This window comes from Lygodium microphyllum, chromosome 17 (genome assembly GCF_053477565.2).
Source record: "Lygodium microphyllum isolate KBCC chromosome 17, Lygodium_microphyllum_v1.1.10, whole genome shotgun sequence".
In the NCBI taxonomy this organism is placed as follows: Eukaryota; Viridiplantae; Streptophyta; class Polypodiopsida; order Schizaeales; family Lygodiaceae; genus Lygodium; species Lygodium microphyllum.
Genome location: NC_141151.1, coordinates 38790672 through 38804710, shown reverse-complemented (window position 1 = coordinate 38804710; position 14039 = coordinate 38790672). Strand labels below are relative to the sequence as shown.

Below are 14039 nucleotides of genomic sequence, written 5' to 3'. Positions count from 1 at the left end.
AGAGAGAGAGAGAGAGAGAGAGAGAGAGAGAGAGTAGTAAAGAGACAATAATACCACTTCAACATGATGTATATCACATCAAGCCAATATAAATAGAGCAACAAAATATGCTTTTTTGACAAAGCTAAGGCTAGTAAATCTTCTCGACTACCAAAACCTTGATCAAATAGATTGCATGACAAACATGCTTAGATATTTTTATATCTTTAAACATTATTTCAAGCATCACGAACTAAATTTAAGATTCACTCTTCGATTGTCATCTCAGATTAAACCATTATTCAAGCCCTCAAGTGAAAGAACTACTTTGGAATAAGGTTACACTAGAAAACTGAACCAACCAAGCTTTAAAATGATCGTATACATTGAGAGGGCCCTTGAAAAAGACCAATCTGCATCTACCATGACTCAAGTGCCGCTCCACAACAGCAAGCTCTTTCAACAAAGAGAGGATGGTCAAAAAGAAAACATTGTATCAATGGTCAACTCATATCATTAGCATTATTTGCCATTTCATTTCAGGTAAGTATACCTTAAAGCTTTGCCAACTCTTACTTGCAACTAAGGAAATACACCATACGATTTGGTTGATTATGTACAGCACTTTATCTTGCATAACTTTTATACATGCATATACCATGGAGTCCTACCCACATATGGAGGGGTGTGTGTGTGTGTGTGTGTGTGTGTGTGTGTGTGTGTGTGTGTGTGTGTGTGTGTGTGTGTGTGTGTGTGTGTGTGTGTGTGTGTGTGTGTGTGTGTGTGTGTGTGTGTGTAGAGACAGACAGACAGACAGACAGAGACACAGACTATCTAGTCAAAAGTGGAAAGAACAAAGCATTTGTCTCTAGCATCTCTCCATTAGGGATCTCATAGAGGCATCAGCCTTGTCAGACACACTGCTTTTTGCCCGACCTTCCAATAACAGACTGCCAAGTGGTGCAATGAGTTCCAAGTAGTGCAAACAGTGATTTAAGAATGTCAAAATTCATTCCGGGCTAAGCCATGTAAAGACGTTTATATTTACTCAATTACTATTGCCAAAAGGCACGTCCCTCAAAGGGCACGAAGTAATATAGTTGATCTCTTTCTCTATTGCACCTGCTATTCTCTGTGATTGATGTGGAAACCTCAATTACATTGCAAGACTCCTGTTAGCTACACTAATCAGGTCAAATTTCAGGTTTGGAGGTTTAAAATTTGCTAGTTCCACAGAATGATTTATGTTTTGGGTGCAGCCTTTCACATCCCCTTACTGGGAGACAAAAAGGTCTCCAATTCAGTTCATGATTGTACTGTGACAAAAAACCCTTTCTGTTAAGCAGTATTCATTAGGGGGACCTCTTGAAACTCAAGCAGTCCATGCCTTCAAGTGTTCTCTCAATTTATCCAAGGCTCTTCGGCGATGTGAGATGCTATTTTTCACATCTTTGAGCATCTCAGCATATCTGCAAAACACGTCAGATATCAACCTTCTGACCCAAGATCATTCTCTTTTACAAAACACTGCTTGGTCAATTACTCACGTCTGCTCAAACCCTAGTGGCTGAAAAACAGGATCCCAACCAAAGTCATTAGACCCGCGTGCAGGTACAATTTTGCCCTGAAACATTCAGAGCAAGAAGCTGATGTCCTGTACAAAGCCCTGAAATGTAGGATAGCTAAGTTCCATACAATTGCAGCAATAAGAAGCCATGGCCCTTGAAACCTCCAGGCCTTTCATAACATGAAAAGGAAATTGCAGAAAAGTTCCAGAGTACCACCTTGCAGGCAAATCAAACATCCTATGAACCCTAAAATGGTTTAAAACTTTAATAAGCATTTCTTTGCACCTCAGTACGTCCCATGAAACTGGTTGGCTCTGAGTCAGGTCCCAGGGCCAATGAAAAGATGCATAGAGCGTATGCTGACTTGTCTTCATAAGCAGCCAGAAGATTATTCAATCCTGCATGAGGCGCACTTCTATATTACTGCCAAAAAGACATTTCAGTCATTTACAAAATGCCTCCTAAAATATAACATCACCTTCATGCCCAAGCTTCTGAAGGAACCATTTCCTGCATTGACAAACCAATAGGCGACCATCAATCTTAAGCCTCAAATAGAATGCCTGCCTGTATTTGGCCTCCTACAACAACATGAGAGACTGCAGTAAGATTGAACACTTACACATATGGTCCTGCAGAGAAAAGAATAAGATCTCAAATGCCTGGTTTATGGAGACAGATATTAGCCAGCAAGAAAAAGCATTTCCAACTCTATTATACATACCAGGAAGACCTTTCAGCGCATTGAAGCACAAGCAGGTATCTTCAACGATAACTGGACCATTGATCTTTTCAAAACAGCAAGTAGAAGAATGAGCAAGGACAGGAACCTCAACCTTCATTTTGCATAAGCTTGATACAAAAGATTACCATTTTTGCAGCTATCCGTGCCTTTTCTTTGGAAATCTCTTCTGGTTCCCCTTGAAGCTCCGGCACTGACAGCAAGCACATCAAACTCAGTGCCCAAACATATCAAAAACATAACTTTGAAGTTCCAGCTTCAGAAGCTTTTTACAAACTACAAGTTCCATCTCATGTATACACAAGTTCTTGATTTCACAACCTTTTCTATGTCATTCCTTCATATGGATATGCTACTATGAGCCACAATTAAAGAACTGCTCTAAGATAACATAAAATCAAGCATGTTTTTCAACTACTGGTGTGGGTGTATACTAACAATCTGGATACTATTAACCACAGTTGAAAAATGTAACAAAAACAAGGAGCTTCGCACTCAGCCACCTGACCCATTTGCAGAACTATTGAGCTACAAACTTTCAAGACAAGCTACCTACCAGCTTGATCAAAGGCTGCCATCCAGTTCAGGGACCTTGTGGTGAGGATCCCTTAAAGGTGGCCCAACTGCATCGTAAGACATATATCTTTCAAATGCTGCCCAAGAGACATAGAACGCAAAGCAAAAGGGGAAATACCACTACTGCAAGAAACCAGGACATTATATTGATGAATGCAAGAAAAGGTTAGCCAAGGAGAAGAAAATGGACTCCAGTTTTGGCTCTTCAGGATACATTTGCCACTCAATCTTCGGATGGGGGGATGCTACAACCAACTTTGTAGAGGACTATGCTTTCTTGACGTGCAATTATGAGACATCCATGGCTGATAGTGCATTTAATGTTGCTGAAACGCAACATACTTGGTATTTCGAGAGTGGGGCATCTAGGCACGTCACTTCACGAAAGTGTTTGTTGACATCTTTGCATTCAGCCCCTACAGGGAAGCATGTTACATGTGCTAATAACAGCAATTATGATGTATGTGGCATTGGTTTAGCATTGATCACTGTTGCAGATGGTTCAAATTTCATCCTTCTTGATGTTTTGTTTGTGCCTAGTATCACAAAGAACTTATTGTCCGTTTCAACTTTTAATAAGCATGAATTTCAGGTCATCTTTGAGGATGACGAGTGTATTGTTAGAGACAGAGAGATGGACTGCTCTTTGATTGTCAGGTACATTGTATAAGGCCCTATTTTTGTTGGACACATATAAGAGGAGTTCTTGTGATGCTCTGGCAATTAGCACTCTTACACTTGATATGCTGAATATAGAGCTTTGACATGCTCGCTATGGTCACATGAGTTTCGGCAGTCTCATGACTCTCCAGAAGTGTCAAATGGTAGATGCTTTGCCTACTTTGGATACTCCCACCTCCCCATGCTCATGAGGGTTGCATTATTGGAAAAATGCGAAGATATGCTTTCAAGAAGGATAGTGCAGTGCGTGCTGTCCGGAAATTGCAGCTCATACACTCTAATGTGTGTGGTCCTATGAAGACTAGAGCACTTGGTGGTCATTTATATTTTATTACATTTATCAATGACTACTCTAGGTACACTTAGATACATCATTTGAAGGCAAAATCAAATGTATTTATGCACTTCAAACACTTGGTTGCAAACTTGGAAGCAAAAACCGGTCCAAAGGTGCAAACTCTATGCACCATAGGGAGAGGGAATATATGTCTCGTGCATTGAGACATTTTTGCTTGAGCATGGCATTGCACATCAAGCCACCGTGAGGATGATGTTAGCAGATTAGTCAGCTCAGGTGTGAGTCTATGCTGCAGAGGCTACAGCATTTTATGTAGTATTTATCTGGCATTTTCTAGAGTGCTGTCTAGGGCTGGGGAGCATTTAATGCTGGCTGACCAGCATTAAATGTTGGCCGACTGCATTTATTGCTCCCCCCATTTTATGCCTATATATTGCTAGGGCTCCTCCTCCTCTATGTACTTCAGCCATCATTTGTGGATTCTTTTGAGGAGAGAGGAGCCGGTGCCAAGGTGCCCACGCAACCAGTGACTCACTGTTGTATGCTGCTGTCTTGTGTTCGATATGGAATCCGTTTCCTGTCCATACATCTAAGTTCTCATCTGTATTTGTGTTTATTCTTTCTCTTGTCTTGTGTTTCAGCAGTTTATTTTAGCATGTTGTTTATGCTTCCATTGCTGCACCACTTCTGACACGGTATCAGATTTCAGGATTTGTGTTTTTGCTGTGTTTTATTGCTAATTTTAGGACTAATTTACCCCTCTGCTGCCCTGGCAACTACTGTCAATCTGATTGCGACCAGATTTTGGCTTTCATACTCTACGTTTTGATCAGCATATGCATCGCCTGCCTGTCCAACACCTCCTGCTGCCTATGTTTTCTTCATCATGCTGCTGGCAACAGTTCCCTACACCTGTTTAGGCAGTGTGCAGCTTGCGTTTTGCTGTTTACAGCATTCTTTTAGGCTGGGCGACTGGCAAAACAGGCCGTTTTTGCTGTTTCTAGCAGATTTCAACTGATTTTTTGACTTTGTGCAGCAGATTTTGGCTTATTTTGATCAGTTTTTGGATTATACTGCATGTGAACTCTTGCTTTTTGCAATCTGTGCTCGTGGTTTGGCTGTGTTCCCTCTCCCAATCCCTTCTTTTCTCTACTTCTTTTCTAAATCCTCTCCAGATGGCTCCTCCATGCACATCCATTGATGACAAGCTCCATGGACCTGATTATTACACGTGGAGTGCGGTGATGAAGGCTTGGTTTATTCAAAAGCGGTTATGGTACGTGGTTAACAGAGCTATGGCACGTCCTCAACAACCTTCTCTTGTTCCATCTGATTTTGATGAAGACAACCATGAGGAGGTTGTGCTTACATGGGATTCAGATTATGCCCGTGCTTATTCGGCTTACTTCGGTGTATTTCCAAAGAAGTCCTACCAACGGTCACCTCTTGTATGACAGCTTCAAATGTATGGTCAAAGTTACAGTTGATGTACGAGGCTCCTTCCACCATGAGGCCTGTTACTCTCTATGGCCAGCTCCAGCAACTGAAGGTTGAATCCAAAGATATGATTCAATCCTTCCTACTTCGTGTTACCAAACTCCAGGACCAGCTTCGCACTATGCAGTCTACCCTATCAGAGGCACATCTTGTTGGTACGGTACTCTACAAGCTTCCTCGGGAGTTTGATGGACTGGCGAATGCTTTACGGGCGCAAACATCTACGACTCCTGTCAGTTTTCTTCACATGTCCTCCATGCTACTTGAGCATGAGGCTACTTCGTGACTACAAGGGAGGCTTTTGTCACATTATGGAGGTTCAGGTGAGGCTTTTGCAGCTTCAGAGAGGGATTCAAAGATGAAGAAGTTGAAGGCCTAGTGTTATCATTGTGGCAAGAAAGGTTATTTAAGGAAGGATTGCAAAGAGTTAGCAGCTTCCAGGAAGAAAAAGGAGCAGAAGACAAGCGGGATGTAGACTCCTGCGACAAGTCATCATCTGCCTCAAATTCCGATTCCGATCCTCAAGCCAAGGCGAAGTCGGAAGGGATCCTCTTCTTCGGATCGTGGGAAGGGCTTAGTGCGATCTTAAGTTGCCCCAAGCAAGAAAGCCATTGGAACCAAATGGGTCTACAAACTAAAGTGCAAGGCTAATGGTACTGTAGAGAGGTACAAAGCACGTTTGATAGCCAAAGGATATGCACACAAAAAAGGGCATTGATTATAAGGAGACATTTGCTCCTACATCTCGTATGAGCACAGCTACATGTGTTATTGCAATGGTGGCTACAAATTATGGATGGAAGGTACATTAGTTGGACATCAAGATGCCATTCTTGAATAGTGACCTACATGGGGATGTTTATGTGTCACAATTTGTGGTGAAAAGAAAAGAGCACAAGGTTTATAAGTTGCATAAAGCTCTTTATGGTTTAAAACAAGGCCCTAATGCATGGTATGCTAAGAATCAAGATTGATGCTTATTTTGCTAACATTGAGTTCACAAATAGTCAAACTGCACCCACTCTCTACACTAAGAATGAAGGGGGGACCTATTGGTAAATATTCTATATATAGATGATAAGCTGCTCACTGGACCAAAGAAGCATAAAATTGCAAATTTCAAGGCCAAACTGAAACATACTTCGCTATGTCAAATATAGGCTGTTTACATTACTATTTAGGGATTCAAATTCACCCAAAATCAACATGGCATTATCATGTCACAATCGCAATATGTGGATAAGCTTTTGCATAGGTTTAATATGCAAGATTGCAAGCCTATGTGCACTCCTATAGAGCCAGCACTTAAGCTATCCATGCATGAGGATAAAGTTCATATCTTTGTTAATGACTGTGACATGCTTTGAAAGGATGTGGTTGCCAGTTATGTATCATCAAACAGGTCGATGAGAAACCCCTCTACAGTCATTTACAAAACCCCCATGACTACAACAATCCACTTGTGTAGCAATGGGCAATCAATAATTCATGCCCAATGCCTTCCTAGCCCAATCAACTTCAAGTCCTATATATTTTCCCAAACCACCTTTGTGGAAGGATGTTTTTGGGATAAGGAGCTCGTAGCCACACCGGATACACATTATATCCCATAGGGCAACAATGTCTAGTCTCCATCTCTTCTTCATTAGTGGTGGTCTTTGTCCTCTAGGGGGAGCACCTATTGTTGCACCAAAGGAGGCTCAACCTTCTGCTCCAAGCAGTCTACTCCATTGAGAGATAGTGGCCCATGCCCACCCTTGGCTGGGGCCTTTAAATAGGCTGCAGGAAGGACAAAAGGCAGCAGGTCAACCAGGCTGATATTGGTCAACTGTGGCTGTGCAATGTGACACAGCCAGTCTGACTGACCTGCGTGACTGCCCAGACCTGCCTGTGCTGCCATTGACCTCCCCCCTGACCAGCACTCCCCAGAAACGATCCACCTGCTCACTGCCTCTGCCCGACTGCCCAAAGGCTGCCCACCTGACTGCCCGTCTAGAAGGTGTGTCACTAACAGAATCAACTCGTGATCTACTCTTCAGTGTAATTTGTGAGTACTACACAAGCAAGCATGATACCCCTTCCTGCAAACTACCAAATCCCCTGCAAACTAAGAAACCCCCTGTGAACCGATTGACTGTAATTTGCGATTCCTGCAGTTTCCAGTGGCTTTGAAGAGGAAATGCAGGACTAAACGCAACTCCAATGCTACACATCATCTAGCTCTTTATTGATCAGCATTGAAGTGACAAACACTGGCAGAGTAGGATGTGGTGGCTTCAAAAATACTACAGGACCTGATTTCCAGCAGTTAGCACTTCAAGGATCCACTCTGAAGTTAGACATAATAGATTTGTTCAATGTTTATTTTTCATGAAAATTTAAACTGCATCTCAAATGCCCGTGCAACTTTCCAGATTCATCGAGCCACTCGTGACTCCATCACCCTTATATCAAATAGACCTAGCCGATTTATGTTGCTCTCTCTCTCAGAGACAGAGAGAAAGCAAATACTTGACTTAAAACCAAAGAATCATTAAACGTTTACTTTCAACCTTTTCATTCTCTTCTTGAATAAGAATCACAAAGTACTTACAATCGAGCTTCAAAGACTGGAAGGGGATGCTGTCACCCAGGATCATCCTCACTTCCTCTAGCTTTTTGGCATTCCCTGTCACGAATGTAACAGGCTTGGGCAGGACCAGCTTGGCAGTTGCCATTGTGCTTGAGTCCGAAGGTGAAGAATTTCTGCACGAGCAACTGTAATGAATGATTCGCAATGTTATCAGGTCGATTCGGTCGAGAAAGTAGGAAGGAAAACATGAAGCACCTCAGGTTTTCAATACCCTCTATCTCTTTTTCCTTTTTTCCCCCACTTTATGGATTCAATTTCTCGAAATCTTTCTATTTTTTCCCCCACTTTATGGATTCAATTAAATCTTTCTATTCTATTTATTAATAAAAGGTTTTGTTTTAGGTTTGTGGGCAAGGGCACATAGTGGTGGTGGTGATGGTGGTGGTAGGGTATGGGCTTTGTAACTATACTATGGCATTGGAACCAAAAACATCTATATAGACAGTAATAGTGACTCTTAGCCCTGCGTGGTTTCCACTCTACATGTGATTTTCTGCTCAGTGGTGAACCCTCACATGTGCGGCATCACGAGAATGTAGTCCTAAGATGTGTCTCAATGTTGTATTTTTCTATATCATGAATACAGAGGATTTCTTATTGATATAACTTGTGTGCCTTTTCGTTGTGTCATTTTGTGCCTCATGACAGGTTATGACTTGAAGTCCCATGAAAGTCCGTAACACTTGGTATCAAAGCAACTCTAGTGCGAAGCATACTAGCTCAAGAGGGGAGCAAGCTCACTGACGCAGAGGAGATCTTATCATAACACATCGTGCAACGTGACACAACGACCTTGATACGACACGATGCACCCCCCCCCCCCCCCCCCCGGCGAGCATGTTACCTGCTGCTGAAAATTGGAAGAGAATCTGATATGCCAACAAAGTTGAGAGGGAGCTATGGCATAATAGGGACACGTAACATACCATTCAAAAATGTCTTGGAGAGGGCTTAAACTACGAAAGGACACTTTCTTTGAAGAGAAGAAAGAACTATGTCACTGGCTGAAAATTGAAGGAAGTGAGCCTTGAATTGGAAGCACGAAGCGGAAGCAATAGCTATGGTGGAAGGAGTAAGAGTAAGAGAGAGATACACAAGATGTGGGAGCTCCAACAGTCACACTGTGTGACTGGCCTTCCCTTTATTCAAATGTCATTAAAAGAATAAAGAATAAACTGATTGTGATGAGTATCCACCACTTGCAATGTACAGGTGTGCAAGTAACTAATACATGATGTGGGTACTCCTAGTGTAACTAATACACTAGCGGCTTGACATAGGTGCATTTACCCCCAACAACCTTCCACTTAAAGATGAATGTGCTCCTAGTGAAGAGAGAACAAGAAAAAGGTGGCAAAGTACAAATGTGTATAAGTACAACAAGATGAGGAAAGATGTCATCTCATCCAATGCCTATCAAGTTCCTAAGGAAGGTAAAACTCTCCGCTAAGAGACTTTTAGTGAGCAGATTTGCAAGATTTTGATCAATTGAGATCTTGAAAAGCTCAATGGACTTGTCCTCAATGACCTCTCAAATAAAGTGGTAACGCACCTCAACATGCTTCGTCTTCGCATGGAAGACCGAATTCTTGGGCAACTGAATAGCACTCATAGAATTTGAATGCAGTGTAGGGACCACATCAATAAGGTCAAGGTATGCTACCAGATGGTCTAACTAGAGAGCCTCATACATGGAATCAAGAGATGCATCCACACCTCATACAGCACCACAAAGACAAGGCCTAGACACCATAGGTAGGCAAATTGCCCAAGATCAGTTGGCAAAAGAGAGTAGGGCATGACGAAAGGCAAGGGGCTAGCAGACTATTACAACACACATAGGTCATCATTACAAATATGATAACCAGTTTTTAAATCACATTCATCTTGCATGCCTTAATGTTTTTTTGTGGTGGATATATTTAATTGACACTTTATCTTGTGCAGTTGGAGTACTTCGGAGATGTTGTGATCGTCAATGGCAAAGCTTGGCCATACATTAAGGTCAGTTGTCCCAACCCAACTATAGATAGATAAGTATTATAACATTTTGTTGAGAACCAATGAGAAATTTTTCAAAAAGAATATTAAGGTGTCATATATTTTCACCATGATCTACCTAAATAGTAATTGAGTAATGGCTTACATTATGTAAGGGGCTTGCTCTAGAGTTTCATAAATTTTGCAAAAGAATGGAACTTACCTATGTTCGTTTTCAGAATTTACAACGTAAACAATATGCAAAAGGATACATAAGCATGCATTTACTCCAGGTTTTACCTTTGAGCCAGCTGCTAGGGCAGTTGATAAGCCTAGAAATGTACCCATAGTGCCAATCTGCATGATGGCCAAAAGCTTGAACGGATAATCCAACCTCATTGAACTCCACGTCCCAAGTAACAAGCGAGAACTCCTAGAGATCCTAGAATATCTAACAAGCAAACTAGCTGGCAATCTAGCCACCAACCTTAAATCTCTCCAAGATCTCTCTAACGAACCTAAGTGGTGATGGACCAAAGTGCACAACTTAAACTTAACATACAATTGGGTCTTAATCACTGACAAGAAGGAAAGGCCCTATCAAGACCTAGGCGATGATGAGCAGTCAGAGGAGGATGGTTCTAGCGAAGAATATGATGATTGTTGTTCCTTCAATGATGGAAGTAAAGGAGAGGTGGACACGATGGAGTATGACACTGAGGGAAGGATGATAGAGCAAATTCAAGCTGACTCCAACCAGCGTAGAAAGAATGCCTTTAGAATTGAGAGAGGAGTCATGTGCATGGATTGTGATCGAGCATGGCTAGAGCATGTAGGGGCAATTGACTACGACCAAGCAAACATTGCCCAACCAAGTGCTTCACCAGTGCTTACGATAGAGTCACCGTCCAAACTATGAGCGAGACTCTCTCTTCTAGAGAAGATGAAGAGTTTGATTTTGAGTTGGAGGAAAGTTTAGATAGTGATCTTGAGGTGCCACAACCACCTAAGACTAGATGCACCAAAGGGAACCTGCCAATCCACCTGAGGTGCTGAAGATTGAAGGAAGAGCGACACAAGCAGCCTAGGGATATGCACATGGAAGAGCAAAGGAAGCCACAAGACTTACCAAAGCAATTTACTAAATTTAAGAAAGGTGACATGTTAGTGATCTTGCTAGGATCCAAATGACAAGGGCAAGCAAGTGAACCAATAGAAGGACCAACCAAAGTCAAGGAGATTAATCTAGCTAAGGAAGGGGAGACATCCTGACCTGTCTTTATTACCAATGACTTGACTGAGGAAGAGGAGGCAAGTCTCATTGATCTCTTGCAAGAGTACATGGGCATCTTTGCCTGGTCCCTTGATGAGCTAAAAGGGGTAGATTCGAGTGTTGTAACTCATAATATCCCCATGACCCCCGATGCAATGTCGGTCAAGTAAGGACTATACTACCCTATGAATCCCAAGCATGCTCACAATGTCAAGGAAGAAATTAACAAGCTACTAAGGGCAAGATTCATTTACGAGATTGAGCACATGGACTGGGTCTCGCCTGTAATGATCATATTGAAGAAGAATGGAAAGATCAGAGTGTGTGTCAACTACAAGAAGGTAAACGTTGCTACCAAGAGGGGCAATTATCCACTGTCATACACTAAACACATGCTAAAGAGAGTAGCAGGCAAAGAGGCCTATACTTTTCTGGATGGCTTCTCAGGATACAATCATGTGCAAGTGCACCCTGATGACAGGCACAAGACTGCCTTCACCTCCGAGTGGGGTGTCTTCACCTACATAGTCATGCCATTCGGATTGACTAACACACGAGCTATTTTTCAAATTCTCATGTGCACAATATTCAAGGACATGCTTAGAAAAGAGTTAGAGGTCCTAGTTGATGACTTATGTGTTCGTCCAACTAGAAGGAATACTTAGACAAATAGTCTTTGAACAATGTAGACTATATCGTCTCTCATTGAACCCCTTAAAGTGCCAGTTCTGGGTAAAGCACAAATGCATCCTAGGCCACGTGGTGTCCAAGAACAACATTGCCACTAACTTCTCGAAGGTCAATTTTATTGTTGATCATCCACCCCCAACTGACTACAAGGGAGTGCAGTGCTTCCTCTGCCACACAAGGTACTATCGACGGTTTGTGCTAAACTACTCATTGATTGCTAGACCCTTTACAAGCTGTTGATAATATTCAAATGGACTCAAGAATGCTAGCACACATATCAGGAATTGAACAAGGATCTAACCATTGCACTAATCTTATAACCTTTCATATTCATATATCAACGCTTCAAAATTCATAGATGGAGCTATATTGTGCTAGCCTAGTGACCACAATCTAGACTATCCAGTGAGTTCTGCTAATAGACAACTCATGGATACAGAAATGAATTACTCCACATCCGAACGAGAAGAGTTAGCCATAGTGTTCGCCATAAAGCAATTTCGGCATTATCTTCTAGCTATGCCCTTTATTTTCTTCGTTGACCATCAAGCCTTGTTGTATCTAGTGAACAAACCCTACGCTATAGGATGCATAACTTGATGGTTACTTCTGCTTCTTGAATTTGAATTCTCCATCATTGCATGCAAGGGAAAGCAACACTATATGGCTGATCGTATATTGTCTCTCATACCCACTAGAGAAGCTGTTGGACAAGGCATTCGAGATGAATTGCCCGACGCACATCTATTCACCCTATCTAGCAAAAGAGATCTGTTTAGAGCTGACTTGACGCCATACTAGGCAGACGACATAGTTCAAGTGGCTGGATCATGGATTACCTAATCAACCCATAGAAAAGGCCCGACTAAGGCAACTCATTCTCAAAATCCACTCCTATCAATTAATAGTAGGCCAAGTCTATTGGCTAGGACAAGACGAGTTACTGCGAATATGCGTGTGTGAGCACAAAATGCACGACGTACTAGTTGAGGCGCACAACAAAATTGCAGGAGGACACTTCAGTGGAGATATGAAAGCTTGCAAGGTGCTGCAATCTCAACTGTGATGGCCCATGCTTTTTCGAGATGCGGCACGATTCATGAAACATTGTGATGAGTGTCAACGGACCAACATGCCAGTTTGCAAGGACAAAACAAAGCTATGTCCCATCATAGCACGACAACCATTCGAGAAATGGGGGATCGACTTCATTGGATCTATTAGTCCCGTGGCTCAATATTTGCAAGCCAAATATAACATCCTTGCCACCGATTATCTCACAAAGTGGACGGAAGCTCAAGCCACGTGAAAGAACGACGCACAAACCACTACTAAGTTCTTATGGGAGTAGGTAATCTCTCGATTTGACTACCCCATCGAACTTGTCAATGATCAAGGCACACACTTCATCAATTAGGTGATTGCTCATCTCTTGTCCACCTTCCTGATCATCCATTGGAAATCCTCGCCCTACTACCCTCAGGTAAACAACCAAGTGGAATCAACAAATAAGATTTTGCTAAACGTCCTAACCAAGGTAGTCTCTGCTTTGCACAACGACTGGGATAACAAACTAATGGCATCCTTATGGGCCTATCAAACAGCCTATAAAATAGTCATGGGATAGATCCCCTTTAGGTTGACCTACGGAATGAAGGCAATTCTACCTGTAGAATTCTTCGTCTCTAGCTTGAGAATCGCCATTCAAGAGAGATGGAAGGGGAAGGAAGCATGGACGGAATGTCTAGTTGAGCTAGAATGCTTATCAGAGACTCGGCTTCTAGCCAGCCATGTGCTCTACAAAAAGGCATGATGCAAGAGTTGATAAACACGTCAAGCAATGAGGTTTTGAATAGGGAGACTTAGTACTTTTATACTCGATCAAGGGAGATAAGCAAAAAATGAAGTTTAGGGGGTTAGGACCTTTTAGAGTTTGCACCATAAGCCTTAAAAAGTGCTTGAAATTGCTAGGAGGGAAGCGAATGGAGGCCGCGGGTGCGCCCCGGTCGGATGCGGAACGGTGCGAACTGGTCCGCCGCTCGACGCGGGGCGCTGGTCAGCGTGGGCCGGTGCAGCGGGACAAGAGCGGGCTTTAGATGGCTCGCCGATGCTGTCGCGTCGGC

General features: G+C 42.5%; 1 protein-coding gene across 1 annotated transcript; it reads right to left on the bottom strand.

Moving 5' to 3' along the window:
* Positions 1-829: 829 nt before the first annotated feature.
* LOC148021797 (Inosine triphosphate pyrophosphatase family protein) lies at positions 830-8201 on the bottom strand. Its single transcript, XM_087696662.1, has 8 exons — positions 7935-8201; positions 2418-2482; positions 2272-2335; positions 2170-2179; positions 2026-2057; positions 1833-1945; positions 1527-1603; positions 830-1448 (listed from the first exon to the last, which is right to left on the bottom strand). The coding sequence occupies exons 1-8, from the start codon at positions 8056-8058 to the stop codon at positions 1352-1354; spliced, it is 582 nt and encodes a 193-aa protein (XP_087552788.1). The 5' UTR covers positions 8059-8201; the 3' UTR covers positions 830-1351.
* Between the last annotated feature and the right edge of the window lie 5838 nt (positions 8202-14039).

Excerpts from the sequence above, each read along its gene's own strand:
- LOC148021797 (XM_087696662.1), bottom strand. The coding sequence starts at position 8,058 with ATGGCAACTGCCAAGCTGGTCCTGCCCAAGCCTGTTACATTCGTGACA. Across the intron at positions 2,336-2,417 it reads CACGGATAGCTGCAAAAATG|ATCAATGGTCCAGTTATCGT; the intron begins GTAATCTTTTGT and ends TGTTTTGAAAAG. Across the intron at positions 1,946-2,025 it reads TCAGAAGCTTGGGCATGAAG|GATTGAATAATCTTCTGGCT; the intron begins GTGATGTTATAT and ends CGCCTCATGCAG.